Raw genomic sequence first — 18346 nt, forward strand, 5'->3', positions numbered from 1 at the left:
CATTCTTTTTTTTTTTCTTTCTTTTAAGATTGTATTTATTTATTCATGAGAGAGGCAAAGACAGAGGCAGAGGGAGAAGCGGGCTCCGTGCAGGGAGCCCGATGTGGGATTCCATCCCGGGACCCCAGGATCACGCCCTGGGCTAAAGGTGTCCCAAGACTTTATTTTATTCATTTATTTATTTTTTAATATTGTATTTATTTATTCATGGGAGACCCAGAAGGAGAGGCAGAAACACAGGCAGAGGGAGAAGTAGGCTCCCTGTGGGGAGCCCGATGTGGGACTCGATCCCAGGACCCAGGGGTGACACCCTGAGCTGAAGGCAGACGCTCAACCGTTGAGCCCTCCAGGTGTCAACCTTCCATTCTTTCCCCTAGTGGTCTAAATAAGAAGGCCCCAAGGCGTGCACACGGGCTGCTGTCCTCCTCATTCAGAGATGGTGTTGGCAACGGTGACTTGCTGTCACTGCTCCCACGTGGCAGGAAAGATCGAATGACCGCCAGCAGCCCTTTACACCCCAGCCACTGGCTGTAGGCACTGTTGGCAGGGCCTTGCTTTTCTTGAGATGACTGTCTCTTAGAATTTGATTTTCTCTCCAGAGTGTCCCTACTCGGAACGACTCCGGGACAGGCTGTTTGCCAGCAGCCCTTGGCTGTGTCTTCATTTTAGAGACTCGTCATCACATGCAGTACATACATAGGAGAGAAGTGGAGACAGGATCTCTGTGAGTCTCATCGCCTTTACCTGCCTGGCCCAGCTCTGACGGGATCCACTGTCCTCTGTCCCAGGCCATTTGCTCAGATGTCTAATAAACGCAAATAACTTGGTGCCGCATCTGGAGTGAGGCCTGCCAGGCCACTTGACCACCTCCTCTACCCCCTTCACACTCCCTAAGTGTGCACACACCACTCCGGCTCCTGGGAGCATGACCCACAGCATGAAGCCACTCTGCCCCCTAATCCCAAGTACCTGTGAGGCTTATGTAACATCCAACTAGGCCACGTCGGATTTCGTGTTAAATACGTTTTGTTTGCTATGTTTACTTATGACTTCACTTCTGTTGTTCTTAACATTTCTCAGTTTATTATAGAAACTTTTTAAAAAGTCCTTTCTTAAAACCGATCACTTTGAGAACAGTGAGGACCAAGTCCAGGATGTCAGGAGACACGGTAGGCTTTGGTCAAAATGCCATATTGTGTTTACATTTTAAAAGAAAAGATTAGTATCTATTTTACGAAATACTAAAATAGAGGTTGAAAGAGAATAGCACTCCCCGCCCCCCCCCCCCCCCCCCCACTTAGAGCTGTGTTCCCAGGTGAATCTGTTTCTCCTGTTCAGGGAAATGAAAGTATTGTTTTAACTAAAAGGAAAAGCAGGTTAAATAATCCAAGCTATCAGACAGACAATTTAAAGACCAGTTTTTTTTTAATTAAAAAACATTGCAGAACTTGTATATGATTACGTTTATTATTGTCATTCATTTTCCTTTAATGAATGAAACTTACCAAGAACCAGCACATTCTCTTCCTCTCCCATCTTTCCTCCTTTTTATGGGAGAGACTAGCTTTTAGACTTCACAGTTCCAGTTCCCATCACCACCCATCCCACATTAGACAGGCATTATTTCTCTCAAAGTTGCCCTTATTCTGAATTTGTGTCAACTTCTTTATTCTTCCGACAAGCTGACCCTTCCTCAGAGCTTCTGTGTGGAGGTGAAGGGGGTTTGTTAAAGTCACCGCCGAATCTCGTGGAAGCAAGACTCCTACCAAGTCAGTGACTCCTTGGAGGGCTAGTGGACGAACGTCCCCGACCGAGGTGATTTGGGAACTTAACAAAACATCAAGGAAGAGGTTCCCGTCTGCCTTGTGTAGTGAGAGACAGATTGCTGCAATGTAAATTGGAACCAGGAGACCAGGTGAATTGTGGAGACTGGAAGCTCCCTGAGGGTAGGGCTGCTTTTTGGCTTTTTATCTCTAGTGCCTGAACGTGTTCTGCAGTCTTCCTGCTGACAGTTAACTTTATAGAAACACAATCCTGATGCCCTTAAATAATTTACCTCTGTCTTTGGCAAGCATTTTTGCTTCCAGATGGACATACTCTCATTCTCTGCTCAAGCCCATTATTATTACTTGAAAGTTTGAAAAACTCTGGCAAGGAGGCATGTTACAGTGCAATGGGGACCTTAATTTTCTAACATCTGCTGGAAGTTCATCCTGCTACAAGGAGGCCATCTGACATATTTTTGGCTTGCCTAACTGATGGTTTCATTGCTTAGAAATCAGAAGAAATACCAAGGAGGGCTGATGCTGGACTCGTAAGGAGGAAATGCTCACCAGCAGGGCAGTGATGGGAAATTGGGGCAGCAATGGCTTTGTCACCTTGGTATGTGTACCAGGCAATAAAACATGCATTAAATGTTGTCAGATGTATGTTCTGGCCTTTATGAAAGCAGATGTCAAGAAGTTCAGAGAAAATATCACCTGCGGGAGGAGACTCCAGAAGTTTCAAAACCTTTTTAAGGCTTATTCCTGTACACAAACTCCAGAGAAAAAGTAGTATAAGGTTGGCTTTTAGAGAGTTCTGTGTAAGGATATGGAATAGCTAACGGGTATGCAAGGCTTGCTTTGTGCTGGCCACGGTACTAAGTTCTTTACAACTCATGTAATTTTCAGAGTAACCCCATGAGAAAGCCCTCATTCCTTCTACAAATGAAGAAATCAAAGCACGAGGAGGAACTTGCTCAATCCCACCCAGCTAGTAAGTGGCTGGCATGGGATTTAGGCCCATCAGACTGGCTCCAGAGACTATAAACCACCACCTGAATGTCTCAAGAAGCCTGAACCCCCAAATGAACAGAGGCTTTTCAGAATAAAGTGAACAAAAGGACAGGTCCACTTGCTGATGAGGACACCATGGTGTTAATAGGTGGCTAGAAGACCAGGCTGCCCAGGACTTATTTAGTTTCTTTATTCTTCAAAAGGGGTGATCTCCAAACTGAAAACATTTCCGGGAGAGAAACAGAATCCACACAGACCCCGAAGACTGTAGTTCCTCTTGAGTCAACTCAAGTCTCCAGTGGCATGGAACACATTCCACTGTGCAAAACAGCTTGCAGGTGACACAGTGGGAATGCCAGTAGGAGCCTGTGAGATTCAGAAAATGAGAGATGAACAAGAGTTCTGGTATCATAAAAAGAAAAAAAAAAATGGTTAGAGAAACAATAGACCAGTGAAGATATTAAAACCTTAAAAAACTAAAAAAAATTTTTTTTAAAAAGCTTAGAAAAAAGATAATTTTTTAGAAGGCAGGATGGGTTCACATAAACAAGGAATGTCAAGACCACTTAACATTTAATTGGCAGAGTTTCTTTTTTTTTTTTTTTAAGATTTTATTTATTTATTCATGAGAGACACAGAGAGATCGAGAGGCAGAGACATAGGCTGTGGGACTCAATCCCAGGTCTCCAGGATCAGGCCCTGGGCAGGAGACCAGGTGAATTGAGAGTGGTGCTAAACCGCTGAACCACCCAGGAATCCCAAACGGCAGAGTTTCTAAACTACTAAACTACAGGATTGTAATTGTGACATTATCATTGTCACCAACAATGTCATTCCTGGCTAAAGAGTACTGAGCAATCTCCACATGCCAGGTGTGGCCTAAAGCAGTCAGCATGTGTTTTCTCATTTATTGCTCAGAACCAACCACCCCATGTCCGAGTAGTGACCTTTATTAATCTTAACACATTGAACAAAACTCAGCCTGTGGACAAAAATAAAATGAAGTAGTTGTTCATATGATCAGAGGATGTAGAACTGATTCCTTGACATGAAAAAGGTGTAAGTATATGTCAACACAGCCGTGTGGGACAACTATACTTAAAATATGTGACAGTCTGTGCTTGCTTCTATACAGTTTAATATTTGCATCAATTACTCAGGTAAAGGAATGAAAGATTTCTCAGAGGCTGTAGTATAGGTAGGGATGGATAATACTAGACATAGAACCAAGAGTGAAAGAGCCCGAGAAACTAGAATAAGAGTGAAAGCAATAAACTGGAAACAAAAAGCACTACGGTTTAGGATTTGTTTTTTGTTTTTTTGATTTTTGTTTTTTAAAGTTTGGGGAGATCCAGAATTACTAAATCTCATTGTTGAAAGGAATTCTTGGCTATCTAGCTCACCGAAGCAGTCTCATTACATCTCTAGTTCCATGTTTCTAGTTCTGCATGGTATGGCATGGCAAATGAAATCAATTTAGTGGATAAAGGGCAGCATTTTTAAAAAATAAAATAGAAAAAAATCAAAGTGTGCCACTTATAGTAATTATCGGTTTTATTGTGTTAGCTTTTGTTTCCATTTTATTCTTGGTTCTGTGTGTCCTTGGTGGGGATATAAAGTTTATTTCCTTCTATAGATTGTGGTCAAAAAATTTGAAAACCACTGCTTTGGCCAGTTCTTAAATACCTTTCTTTCATTACTTCATTAAAATACACTATCTAGGGGCACCTGGGTGGCTTAGGGGTTAAGCATCTCCCTTCGGCTCAGGGCGTGACCCCGGGGTCCTGGGATGGAGTCCCACATCGGGCTCCCCGTGGGGACCCTGCTTCTCCCTCTGCCTGTGTCTCTGCCTCTCTCTGTGTGTCTCTCATGAATAAATAAAATCTTTAAAAATAAAATAAAATGCATGATCTGTGGGGAAATATAAAGATTTATATTTTGTACGGATATGACTCCTAGGAAAATTTTATCCATGTAATAATGAATTTATGTATGTCTCACTGTAACTTGAACACACTGGTTGTGTCTCAGCCCTGCCACATACTGGTCACATGATGTTGCTCTCAATCATTTTACATTTTTGATCCCAAATATCCTAATCTATAAAAATGGAAATATTACTAATAACAAAGGAATAATACATTTTAAAAATATTTGTATTTATTATTTGAGAGAGAGAAAGATAGTGAGAGAGAGAGAGAGAGGGAGGGAGCACGAGGAGGAGGCAGAGGGAGAAGCAGGTTCCCCACGGAGCAGGGAGCCCGACGCGGGGCTCAATCCCAGAACCCTGGGATCATGACCTTAACCAAAGGCACTTAACCCACTCAGCCACTCAGGCACTCCTCAATAATACTTTTCAAACCCAATATGATGGTAATTTTTTTTTTTTTAAAGGGAAGGCCATTTAAAAACTGAAAATTTTACAAATGCAGTTCTCCCTTCTATCCCTTAAATTCACCTTGGACAAACCTACTCTCTTCTTGTCAACCTTTCAGCTTTAAAGACAGTTTTCAGGACCCTCTCCCCTAGAGGTGAAGCTCCCTGTATGCCGAGCCACTCTTCGGAAATGCACGGTTCAGAGTCTACAAACCACTCTGGTCACTCGCCTCCAAATGCACTCCAGTTTGTGAATGTTTATTCTGCTTTATTTAATTTTCTCCTGTATACTCATTTTAAAGTGAGCATGCAACATGAAAAATGACATGCAAATAATGAAAATAGCTGTGTTTGGTGCAGGAGCTTATTGATGATTACCTTGCTGTTTCCAAACTTGTTTTTTAATACTGCGATATACTCATCCTCCATAAAAGTAAACCAGGGTGCCCAGAATCTAATTCCAAATGTGGAATAAAACTTCAGAATATAATGGACCGATTGTGTCCCTTGTTCAGGAGACAAAATCGCACTAAAATTGTTGTTGGTGTTTTATTTTTTAGTGATATTTTCAGCTTAAAGCTCTAAAGTGTTTGTTTTTGTTTTGTTTTTGTAATGCCTGCTGGTGAGCTATAGCTCCTCACCTTGGGCTTATGCCATGGGTTTATTTCCGACCTAAGAGAAACACTTAACATTTGTCCCTGTTTAATTTCATCTTGTTAGATTCAGCTCATTGCTCTAGCCTGTCAAGATCGTTTTTCATCGTTATTTGGTCATGCAGTCATCTGCCTGCCCCTCCCCGTGGCGGGGCACCCACAGGCCGGAGTCCCGGGCCTGCTGCACCTCCCTCCCGCAGCCCCAGGGAAAAGGAGCCCCAAGAACCACCCCCACCCATCACAGGGGATGTGATGGGGCGGACAGTGAGTGTCCTTTGTGGGAAGTCATTCAGCCAGTTTACAATTCTTCTTCTTCTTGTATTATTTTAGCCCATTCTTTTCTCCTATGGTCTATACAGATAAGAAGCAGACAACTGGTTATGTTTACCTCTTTCACTTAGTTGCTAGGAAGCTCAGACTGAGCCAATTATCAATTCTTAAAAAAAATTTTTTTTTAATTTATTCATAAGATACAGAGAGAGGCAGAGGGAGAAGCAGGCTCCATGCAGGGAGCCCGACACGGGACTCGATCCCTGGTCTCCAGGATCACGCCCTGGGCCAAAGGCTGCGCTAAACCACTGAGCCACCCAGGGATCCCTGCCAATCATCCATTCTTAGTGGGTTGAAAACATTCAAAAACCCAGAGAAGGGGACACCTGAGCCTTCTGCTCAGGGCATGATCCTGGAGTCCCTGGATCGAGTCCCATGTCGGGCTCTCTGCATGGAGCCTGCTTCTCCCTCTGCCTGTGTCTCTGCCTCTCTCTCTCTCTCTCTCTCTCTCTCTCTCTCTCTCTGTGTGTGTGTGTCTCTCAGGAATAAATAAGTAAAATCTTTAAAAAAAAAAAACCCAAAAAACAAAAATCCAGAGAAATAAGATAATAACACATGTGGTAAAAACAAAACAAAACAAAACAAAAAAACCTTTTTTAAATGGTGTGTTTATATATCATGTAATATATGTAGTTTTAAAGAATTTGGCTACATAGAGTAAATCCTACACGAGACTGTTCTGTATGTTGTATATTTCAAACTGTCATTTCTATACACGTGACATAGGAAAGCAAAACATACTAAGGGACTGCCATATTTTAATTTTGCTTACCTTTAAACTATGTTCAAATACTTAATATTTTCTGCTTAACTATAGGTCCCTCAGGAATACATGTGTGAATCTGGCTTTGGGAGGGAACTACTGATACTTTTGTGGCAGGAATAACAGTGATGCTAACAAAAATATCACTGTTCCTCCAAATCATGAGGTAGGCAAATACCACGGCCTGAGGTAGAGCGATGCAATAGAATTAAGTGGTATTTATGGCTCGGCCTACAGTAGGTCTTTCCTTAAATTTTTTTCTTTTAATGAAAAAGCAATTTTTTTTTTTTCAGGGCAGTGGGGAGGGGCAGACAAAAAGTGAGAAAGAGACTCTTAAGTAGGTTCCATACCCAGCATGGAGCCCAATGCTGGGCTCGATCCCACAACCCTGAGATCATGACTCAAGCTAAAATCAAGAGCCGGATGCTTCACCCACTGAGCCAACTTGGGATCTCTCCTTAAACTTTTAATGGTGTTGTTGTTGCCTCGTGGAGTTTGCTGACCTCACTGCAGCATTGTTGTGTGAAGGAAGAAGGAGGCAGTGGTCCAGGAATTGGGAAGTCTGCTACTTCTCTCCTGCTTTCCTACACTGCCCTATGGTTGGAGGTAAATGAGTACAGTTCTCTGCGGTGTCTCAAACTCACGAAGATGGGGGCCAGCTTCACAGGTTAGAGGGGTGTGTGGAGGACCTCAGTAATTCTGTAGGGACTTGGCTCAAATCCAGCAGTAAGTATGGCTGCAGTATTGAGGGGCCCAGAGGATGATTTCTATGCTGTTTACCAGGGCCAGTGCATGAGGCCTGTCGGTTTTAGGTGTCTGTTTAATAGAGCAAAGAGCTGTGGTAACTGGTAACAGAATGCGACAGAGCTCCAGGTGGTGACGGGGGAAGGCAGACCAGCTCTGGAGTTGAGGGTCGTAAAACAGAAGAAGGAATTTGTCCTGCAGACATGGTCTATAACAGAATCATTTTTGGAGTTTGCCCTTTGGAGCTGCCTTGAAAAATGTCTAAAAAGTTGGGGAAAAAAATAAAAATTTTGATGAAGGCTTTCACATTCGAAGATCTTGGTATTCTCCATCGACAACAGGCTGGGGGTTGATGTGGCTAACCAAATTTGTTTCCTTCTGACGCAGAAATGATAAGAGGTTTGGGTTTGGCTTCCATAAAGGAGAATAAGCTCTGTTCGTCTATGACTGCTTCCGTGCTGGGAGATGAAAGGGCTCGTGGAGAGTGACAAAATGAACAATGGTGTTTAGGTATTGAGACAGAATGCTATGCTTTTGATTTTATTTTTTCTTATGCTCTTTATTTTAAAAAGAGAGGGGGAAAGGAGAAAAATAGAGCCTTAGAATTTTTAAAAAGATTTTATTTATTTATTTATGAGTGAGAATGAGAGATGGAGCACGAGCAGGGGGAGGGAGAGGGGGACCCCATGCTGAGTGTACAGCGCCACACCATCCCTGGGGCTCCATCCCAGGATGCTGAGACTCAAAACCTGAGCTGAAACCAAGAGTCAGATGCTTAACCAATGAACCACCCGGGCGCCCTATCCTTTAAAATTGTAAGGATACAAATTGTATCCTTACAATTTTAAAACGTTCCTTAATTGGAGAAAATCTGCTATAGTCAGAAGGAGGGAGAAACACCTGGCAGATTTCAACATGGAAGACCCATGAAGTCCAGACCCACCGCATGGCTTTTTCTTGCATGCCTTGGAAAGTGGTTTGCCTTCTATGGTAGGTTTGCAGGGTCAAAATGCAAGATCTTCAGGGAGGAGATCTAACTAGGTTTTTTACTCATCCAAAGTGGCCTTCCAAACCTTGGTGCCAGAAATAGGAAACTGAAGTCTTGCTCCCTTCATTTGCCCTCTGATCTAGCACAAGCCACTCCCTCCATATGCTTTGGGTTTTCTTAAACATTTGATGGCAAGTGTCATAGCCCAGGGGTTAGGAGCACAGGCTCCAGAGCTCCTCCGCAGTGATGTACAATTTAGCTCTTCCACTTATTAGCACTGTCACTTCAGGCAGGTTATTTAAGGCTTTCTATGCCTCATCTGTAAAGTGGGGAGGGTATTAGCACATATTTTATAGGGTCATTGGGAGGATTAGAAGAGTTTGTGCGAGTGTTCGATGTGTCCCTGACATGTAATAAGAGCTCAATAAACGGGAGCTGCTCTTCCTACTTCCCTGGAAAAATTGGAAGAAGGATGATTAAAATAAAGGATATACTAAATTATTTAAGAGATGACTTATGGTTAGCATGATATTGTGCTATGGGTGGGAGCTAGGTAATTTTAAGATGATTCCGACCTTCCAGGGGTTTAGAACTAAGTTGATATGAATGAGAGCACCACAAAGTCCACATGCCCACGAGGATAAACAGTGCATATAGCATAGGATCCTAAAAAAGATGCTACAAAACCATGTATATGTAGAAATCCCTGGAATTATTTCAACATTGAGCTTCGAGGCTAATTTTTGGCATCCAATCACAAGATGCGAATGTTTGGGTTTCTTGAAAGGGAAGAGGAAATTCTGAAGCCTCGATACTCATTTTCTATACTGCCATAACAATACATGATCCTCTCTCCCCTAACCATTTATCCCATTGTTTTGTGATTATCTGCTGATGCATTAGTCTCCATCGTCAGCCTTGGAGGGGCAGACACTGTGTTCCTCATCTTCAGATCCCCAGCCCTGGGCACGTGGCCTGCACTTGGCAGGCGTTTACTTAGAGACTGGCTGAAGGAGTAACTGAGTGCTGAGGGCGTTGTCGGCATATCTAAAATTGAATGCCACCAACTTCCCTATTTTGGATGTAGTTATATTATTCGCTCGGGCTTTCTAAATACCGATTTTTAAAACCACTTTGGCCACCTTACAAACAATCTCTAAATCTTACTGAGTCTTCCTTTTACCTCCATTTACTCCCATCAACAGCCCTATCACCATCACCCGTATGTCAGATGCACCCTATTTTATTTCTGGATAATTATTGCCAATGCCATCAGCCCCTTCCACTGTCATGCCTTTCTTCAAGCCATCCTTCCTGTTTTGAATGTTCTCTTACCCCTCTCTCTCTATCCAAACCCCACCTCACCCCTAAGGTCAACTCTTTTCTTGCCTCTAGTTGAAATATCCCTCTCTGCTCTAAATCCTGTCTCCTTTCCAGACAATGGCTTGCATTTACTGCTGTGCATCCCTGTGCTAGCCTATCTAGTCTTGATGACATTCTTCTGAAGAATCTAATAGTCACCCCATTTTACAGATGGGAAAAATGAAGCTCACCAACATTATTCACCTATCTAAGGTTACAAAACTAATTTGCTCTCTGACTTCAGAGCTCTCTCTTTTCCATCTTACTACCACGCCCCCAGCAACAACACATCAGCTTCCAGAGGAGAGATCCTGCTGATATTTTGTTGCATCAGCAGATGCCTTAGATGTTTGCAAATAATCAGCATTCAAATAGTGATTAGTTTTAATGTCCTCTGTATTGTTCTTTAACCGGGAGAATGGAGGAGAGGATAACTGGGTAGAAGAAGAGCACTAAATCAACCTTTTTTCTTCCTTCCTTCCTTCCTTCCTTCCTTTCTTCTTTCTTTCTTTCTTTCTTTCTTTCTTTCTTTCTTTCTTTCTTTCTTTCTTTCTTTTCTTTCTTTCTTCTTTCTTTCCTTCCTTCCTTCCTTCCTTCCTTCCTTCCTTCCTTCCTTCCTTCCTTCCTTCCTTCCTTCCTTCCTCCCTTTCTTTATTTCTTTCTTGGAAGAAAGTTCACTATATCCTGAAGAATGAAACAAAAGTCACCAAGCTTGCTAAATGTACAGAATGCCCATTGATTGCCCATTTTTAAGTAAATTAAAGCTGGGTTTGAAGAAAATGGATACTGTTTCTCTTTTCTTTTTTTTTAATTTTTATTTATTTATGATAGTCACAGAGAGAGAGAGAGAGAGGCAGAGACACAGGCAGAGGGAGAAGCAGGCCGACATGGGACTCGATCTTGGGTCTCCAGGATCACGCCTTGGGCCAAAGGCAGGCGCTAAACCGTTGAGCCACCCAGGGATCCCCTGTTTCTCTTTTCTTACACACATTGTCCTAGCACTCCAGAAACCTGTATGCTTTAGGGAAAAAAAAAAAAAAATTTTTGGTAAATTCCAGAATGCTCACTACAATAAGGATCCTAGAATAGCCAATGTCTATGTAAAAACATTCTTCAAATTCAATGCAATTTATGACCGAGGCATGAAAAAAGGGAAAAAGGTTGATAATGAGTCACCAAAGGCACATGTGCTCTTTCCAGAGACTGAGCATGAAGAAAATGTCCATGTGTTTATTGGAATTATGGTCCCAGAGGTGGAACTGGCACTGTGAGCTCTGTCGCCCTATTGGTCCTTCCTTTTTGAGGTTTCAATGGGCATTTGCAAAAACTTTTTCTTTTTTTTTAAGATTTTATTTATTTATTCCATGAGACACAGAGACACAGGCAGAGGAAGAGACAGGCTCCCCGCGGGGGGCCCGATGGCAGCCTCATTGGGATCACACCCTGAGCCAAGGCAGATGCTCCCACTGAGCCCCCCAGGAATCCCTGAAAAAACTTTTTTTAAGGCTGGCTCCTAGGGTTGTCGTGAGTCAGGGTGGTGTCAGTGCCGGCAATATTTATATGCCACTCTGTAATTACGTGCCATATCCACGTCATCTCGAGATGCTTTGCAGTCTAACTCTTTCTTCTACCTTTATGACTCAAAACTTTAAAAATATGTATAATTCTCAAGCTGGAAGAAATCTAAGAGATTATTTAATCCAAACCTTTTATTTTACACCCGAGGTAACCCAAGGAAGTTAAATGATTTGCAGAAGGACGCAGAGCTTCTCATTTATAACCAGAAAACCCACCACCAGATTTTCCTGTGATTCCTATTGTAACTATCCTCGTCAGGGCCATGGGCTGTCAACGTGGTGATTCAGTTACGTTAACATGTCAAGTCCCACTACACTGCCAGTGTGAGATGGCTCAAGCAGATTCAAGCAAAAACAGCATTTTCTCACTTTCTTGGTGCACACAGCTTGGCCTTCTTCACTTTGGAACAGGATTGGGGCCAGAGGAGCCTGCGATGCTCTTGGCCTTGCTCTGGCTTTGTCCTTGCCCCCCTCTCGCTCGTCCCAGTCGCGCTCACCCGTGGGGGCCACATGGCCAGGGGCTCTGCTCTCTGGGCACAGGCCGCCTTATCTCTGCAGCTCAGCCAGCCTGGTCGTTCCCTGAACGAAATGTGTTTTGAGCCCTTCCCACGCGAAGGGCTAACCACTTATTATTTATTACCTCAGTGAAACTTCAGAGGAACTCTGGGATACAGGGGCAAAAATTATGGTTATCTCTTTTTTTTAGATGAGGTCACAAAGGCAGCAGGTGGCAACCCTGTAGCAAGGAACCCCATCTATCACAGCCTGAAAGCTGTGCGATCTTTGGCAAGTTGGGCAAATGCTGTGACTCAGTTTCCTCATCTCTAAAATGGGGTGAAAATAAGTTGGACCTCATAGTGTTGCTGTGGGTACTGACGAGGTAATTAACCTACTGGTTTCCCACACCAGTGCCTGTACTACGGAGTCACCGTGTAAATGTGTCACTATTGGCAGGTAGTGTCTTCTCCCCCCAGCCTCGCTGCCTCTGTTTACATCCTGCGCACGGTGTGACACGGCCCGGCCCCGCATCATGACCTCTTGGCTCAGCCACCTTCCTTGGTTTAAACCTGTGCTGCCCGATGCGGTAGCAACTTAGCCCCTCTGAGCTGTAAACGTGGCTCGTCTGCTGAGAGGCGCTGCCAGTGCGACATACACTCTGGGTCCCGAAGGCTTCCTGCGCAGAGAATGCAAGAGATCTTGATAATACTTTTTTGTGTGATTGCCCATGAAACGATAATGCTTGCAATATACTGAGTTAGATCCATGTGTTATTAGAATAAGTTGTACCTGTTTCTTTACTTTAAAAAAATAGGACAACGAGTGGCCCCTGGGTGGCTCAGTGGTTAAACCTCTGCCTCAACTCAGGTCATGATCCTGGGGTCCTGGGATTGGGTCCCACATCGGGCTCCCTGCATGGAGCCTGCTTCTCCTTCTGCCTGTGCCTCTGCCTCTGCCTCTGTGTGTGTGTGTGTGTGTGTCTCATGAATAAATAAATAAAATCTTAAAAAAATAAAAATAAAACTATGACAACTAGAAGAATCCAAATGACCTACGTGGCTTGCATTGTATTTCTATTGGCCAGTGCTGGGACAGAGAAACCCTCTGTGTTCTCTGTCAGAGTCCCAGGAGAGGATGTGGCCTGGCCCTGCCTGAGGAGGAGCTCCCTCACGATCAGGGCACTGCTCTGGTACAGTCGGCCCTGTGGGGGGACCGGCTCAGGCCTGCTGCTGGCTCAGAGGAGGCTGGGGGTGTGACAGGCCATGGGGCCATGTCTAGGGCAAAATGCTTCCTGGTATCCAAGGAGAAGTATGACGTGGGTGAGTGGCGGGACTTTTGCGCAGCAGGGAGCTGTGCCCCACTTGTGGCAGCGGCAGGGAGCTGTGCCGGAGCCTCAGAGAGGGAGGCCTCGCTGGGCCTCTGGGCAGAAGGCCCCAGCCTGGCTGGAGGGCTGAAGACTCGAAGTCAGCCTGGAAGCATCTGAGCAAACAGCTTTTAAGCAGCCACATAAGGTTGGAAAATTAGGATAATAGCATTGGAAGGCCCTCTAATTTCCGAGCCACCCCAACCCAGATTCCTTTATTACTTAGCAGGAGATGGAGATTTCCTGTTCCTGGTCGGACAGAAGCGTAGAGGAGCCAGGTTTCATCAGCTTGATTTCATTCTGCTCGGGGAATACTGGAGTCCTAGGCCGGGAAGGCTCAACCTCCTCTGGTGGTTTCAGGGCACATCACCTCATGGCTACTTGCCATCATAGGCCAAGCAAATTGGCTCCAAAACAAAGCTTACAGCAGTAAGACTGTCGTCTCTATGTGAGTGCTTTCCTCGGTAAGTCGTTCACCTCATCAAGATTTTTGGAGTGGAGACTACGCCTAATGGTCAGGCCACAGCTCTCCCTGCATTCACCCCACACTGTCCATGCTGGAATTCTCTCTGGGCACCCTGCATTCTGTTCTTGTCTGTCTCCAAGTCTATCTCCAGATGATTCTCCTGACTCCATCCCCCCTCCATCACCACTCACCCCCTCATCTCCTACTGGCCTACACAGCCCCTCATCTCTGGCGCTGGCCCTCCATCCGTCTCCAGAACTGCCTTCATGGAATCCCAGCTGCGTGTCTTGCTGCTCTACTGCTTGAGCGGCCACAGTAACTCCTTTCTTTCCCACTGGATGTGGTTCGACCTCCTCACTATGATACGCAAATCCCTTCAGACTTTGGTTGCTTTCCTCCTGCCTTGCAATCTTCTCTTTCAAGCATACCAGGCCCTGTTCAGGACTCCACGGTCAAGTTTTAAAGGTGGAAAAATGAAAACAAACAAGGAAACACACAAGAAGCCCCTCACACGAGTTCTAATAAAGGAGAAGGCCACAGAGGAGTTTCAGGAATGAAATTCAGTTTTGGCTTGCCCTGCCACCTGTTCCAAGTCCAGCTTTTCTTAACCTTTTGGCTCAAATGATCTGTGTTCCTTGAAAAGTCCAGATCCTCAAGGTAGCTGATGGGTTGCTGCCCAGTCAATGGATCACCTAGTCTTGGTAAAGTGATCATCTCTGATTTATCAGTCAGGTGAGATGGGAGGTTGTCACACTGTGGGGGCTCTTCCAAGGGCTGACACCTGGGCAGATTCTCCAGAGCAATACTTCCAGGCTTGGGATCCCTGGGTGGCTCAGCGGTTTAATGCCTGCCTTTGGCCCAGGGCGCGATCCTGGAGACCCGGGATCGAGTCCCACATCGGGCTCCCTGCATGGAGCCTGCTTCTCCCTCTGCCTATGTCTCTGCCGCCCCCCCCCCCCCCCCCCCGTGTGTGTGTGTGCGACTATCATAAATAAATAAAAATTAAAAAAAAAAACTTTATAAAAAAAAATACTTCCAGGCTTTAATGTGCTTGAAAGTCATCTGGGGAGCTTGTTAAAAAGCAGAAACGGGGGTGCCTGGGTGGCTCAGTTGGTTGGGCATCTGCCTTCGGCTCAGGTCATGATCCCGGGGTCCTGGGATGGAGCCCCACATCAGGGTCCCTACTCAGCAGGGAGTCTGCTTCTCCCTCTCCCTCGGCCTCCTCCTGCCCCCATCACTCCCCTCTTATGATCTCTGCTCTTTCTCTCAAATAAATAAACAAAATCTTTATTTAAAAAAAAAAAAAAAAGCAGAAATGAACTCAGTGGATCTGCAGGCTGCAGGGAGGGCCTGAAAGTCTGCACTTCTAACCAGCTCCTGGGGGATGTTGATGCTGCCGGTCCAAGGACCATACTCTGAACAGGAAGACTCTCCAGGGGACTGTAGCCAGGACATGGAGTAAAGAGTATTCAATGCATTCCTCTCATTCTAGAATGCTCCCCAGTGTTTACTGCCATGAAAAATTCTCCTCAGTGTTTAAGGTACAGTTCAAATGTAACTTCGGTGAGGGATTTGGGGCTCTCATGGAGTTAATCTCATGTAACTCCTTTATGATAACCCACTGGTCATTTGCCTAATAGCTACTTCTGTGTATCTGTCCCCTCCATTTTTTGTTTATTCTACTTATTTATATACGGCGTTTATTGATGTACAGCTTCGATGTGTGGTCTGAGTTTGAACAAGAATGCACAGTTGTGTAACTGCCACCCCAATAGATCCGGAACAGTTGCATCCCCTCCCCGCCCCACCAAATTCCCTCGTGCTACCCTTTGCAGTTCGCCCTCCCCACAACCTCAGCCCCTGGCAACCACTGACCTGTTTCCATTTCTATACTTTTGTCTTTTTCAGAATGTTATATTAATAGAATCATATACCATGGCACTGTTTGAGCCTCCTCTATTTTGCTGTATTTATGGATCTGAGATAGGATCTAATTCATCTGGAGAGGGGTCCAGGAATTTACAGTTCTATCAGCTTCCAGATGATGCTGATGGTGTGTTCTGGGAACCCCACCTTGAGAACCGCCAATCTCCAGGCCCCGTGCTATTATCAAGTGTCTTGGGTGATTCTCATATGCCTGCAATTTTGTGAATTCCAGCTTCGGTACCAATGAAAGAGGAGGGAAGGGGCTTGTGTAGCTTTTTTTATAACAAACATTGCTCTCTGGCCATGGCATTTAATACCACGGCACCAGGGATCACTTCTTCAGTTCCCATCGATTCAGGAAGCAGAGAACAAGGAAATGTGTTCGATTCAGGCATTCTCCCCTTGGGAGGGAAACCAAGATGAAGGCACCCGGCTCCTGCCGAGGATGCCAATGCCAGCCATGGGCAACACCAGTTCTGGTTCCCTCTAGTTCTTCACACAGGCTTGAACAGTGTTGGTGTGGAAACCGTGTGTGAATACATGTGCGTGGCCCTAGAGAAAACCGATGTGATTAAGGCTGGATCTGGACTTTGAGGGACGGCTCCTGTGGCTGCTGGGGATTAGCAGTAACAGCTGCTGTCCTGCTCATTAGAGGAGAAACAGAAGAGAGAAGAAAAGACTTGTTTTAAAGATGTGTCTCTGCAACCCTGAGCGGGGGAGCCAGTCCACCCAGCCTGAAGGAAAGTGTGTCCCTCGGTGAGTGGGTGTTTTCCTGAGTTCAAGTAGACAGGGGCTAGTGAGAAAGCAGAAACCTCAAGACTTAAAGAGGGGAGGGTGGTATTTGAGGCTGTGACCTAGTCTGTGGGGCATGGCCCTTACCTCCTTCTGTAGGCTTTGGTGTTTGATCTGATCTGGGGAGAGGAGACCACCTTCTGCCATCAAACAAAGGCTCAAAGGACATCTTCTTGTAGTGCTTCTGGAAGAAAATGGGAAAGCCCTGGGTCCCCTCAACTGAGAATGTGCTTTAACAGCTCATTGTTCATGATCTCCTAATGTGCCTGGGAAACTGTAAGAATGGTCCCTGTGGTGCAGAAGTTTTTGACTTTTTTTTTTCCCCTCACAGAAAGCAAACTTAGCAGAGAAAGTTCTCGTCTGAAGGACTCTTAAGTCCAAAAGATTGAAGTTATAGGTCACTCTCCTGTCTCCTTGTGTCTGGTCAATGTAAGAGGTGGTGGTGGGTGAAGAGAGGAAGGGGGTAGATGACATTGGATTATTTGGTTGTTTGGATTATCTCCCTTAGCCCATTGTTTTTATAGCTACTTTCACTACATTTAAAGTATTTTATTTTTACCTTTTAAAACTAGCTTAGTAGAAAGGAGGGGCTGTTCTTGCCTCCTATGGCTCCTTAGATCAACATACTAGTTAAACTTTGAAAATTCCTGTGTATCTAAAAATATAAAAACAAACAACTCCTTTTAAAAAATTCATAACAGCCCTACATGTTTATTCAGAGAGCTTTTACCTGTCCTGTTTGCTATCTCTCACATCATTCTCATTTGAGAACTTCTTTTACACAGTCGACTTTTAATTCTTTCTGTCAGCGGCATTAGAGCTGGTAAAGAAAAATGAAACTTACTCTCTAAATGTTATTTTATCCAATCATTTTATTCTATTCCAATCATTGTATTCTATTCCTGGGCTTTTCTCCCCCCAGTAAATTTAACAAGGTACACAGTGGATCCGCTTGGGTGTCACTTTCTCTGCTCATCTCCGTGAAAAAGTAGTGAAATAACAAGTCAATAGGGAGAAGGAGAAGAAGATAGCAAAGTGTTGAAAATTTGACAATTGCTTCTAAGTAACTGATAGTTGGCAGAAATTTTGTACTATTCTACTCTGTAATTTGCAATCGTAGCGATTAGACCCGAACCCAAGCCGCCACATGCCACGCTGCGTGACCGTATTGGATACGGGGTGCTCCCTCGGCCAGGATGAGTGCCTTGGAGCTCTTGGGGGTCAGGCAGCTTGTAAAGGTTCACGCCAGGACACAAATATTTGCTGGTCTTATTTCTTTGACTTAATTAAATCCTCTTCAAAAGGAAACAGTCTGGTCTTATGAGAAAATTATAAGAAGAGAGGTTTTAACAACAAAAAAAGTGTTTAGAAATGAAGCATTTCCTACCCCCACCCCCCACCCCCACCCCACCCCGCGCGTCTTTTCCATCTCGACCTTGAGCCCTTGCAAGCTGGGGAGGCAGCACGAACCGAACCGTATCTCAGGTTTAGGGGTGGCGAGGATTCAGATCGGTCACACTCAAGAGGACCTCATGTCATTTTCTGAAATAGCATCGGATTGAAGCTGTTGTTTCTCGTGACACAGGCAAAGGGCAGGATGCGGGTCTTGGCCGCCGTCGCAGGCCGGCCTCGCGCCCAGCTGCGAGCTCCGCATCACACCTCCCACCTCCCACCTCCCACCTCCCACCTCCCACCTCCCACCTCCCACCTCCCACCAGCAGGTCCTGCTCC

The 18346-nt window shown here is 44.9% G+C and overlaps 1 protein-coding gene and 1 long non-coding RNA gene across 2 annotated transcripts in view; both read left to right on the forward strand.

The window, feature by feature from the left end:
* Window positions 1–580: 580 nt before the first annotated feature.
* On the forward strand, window positions 581–2419 carry LOC140603039 (uncharacterized). The gene is made up of 2 exons (XR_012006077.1): window positions 581–724; window positions 1683–2419. It is a non-coding gene; the product is annotated as an uncharacterized lncRNA (long non-coding RNA).
* Window positions 2420–7547: 5128 nt separating this feature from the next.
* Window positions 7548–18346, forward strand: part of REELD1 (reeler domain containing 1) — a 21886-nt gene continuing 11087 nt past the window's right edge. The window contains 3 exon segments of the mRNA XM_072771594.1: window positions 7548–7566; window positions 12277–12356; window positions 13189–13387. Coding sequence (XP_072627695.1) covers window positions 7548–7566; window positions 12277–12356; window positions 13189–13387 — 298 coding nt within the window.

Source organism: Canis lupus, chromosome 13, assembly GCF_048164855.1.
Source record: "Canis lupus baileyi chromosome 13, mCanLup2.hap1, whole genome shotgun sequence".
NCBI lineage: Eukaryota > Metazoa > Chordata > Mammalia > Carnivora > Canidae > Canis > Canis lupus.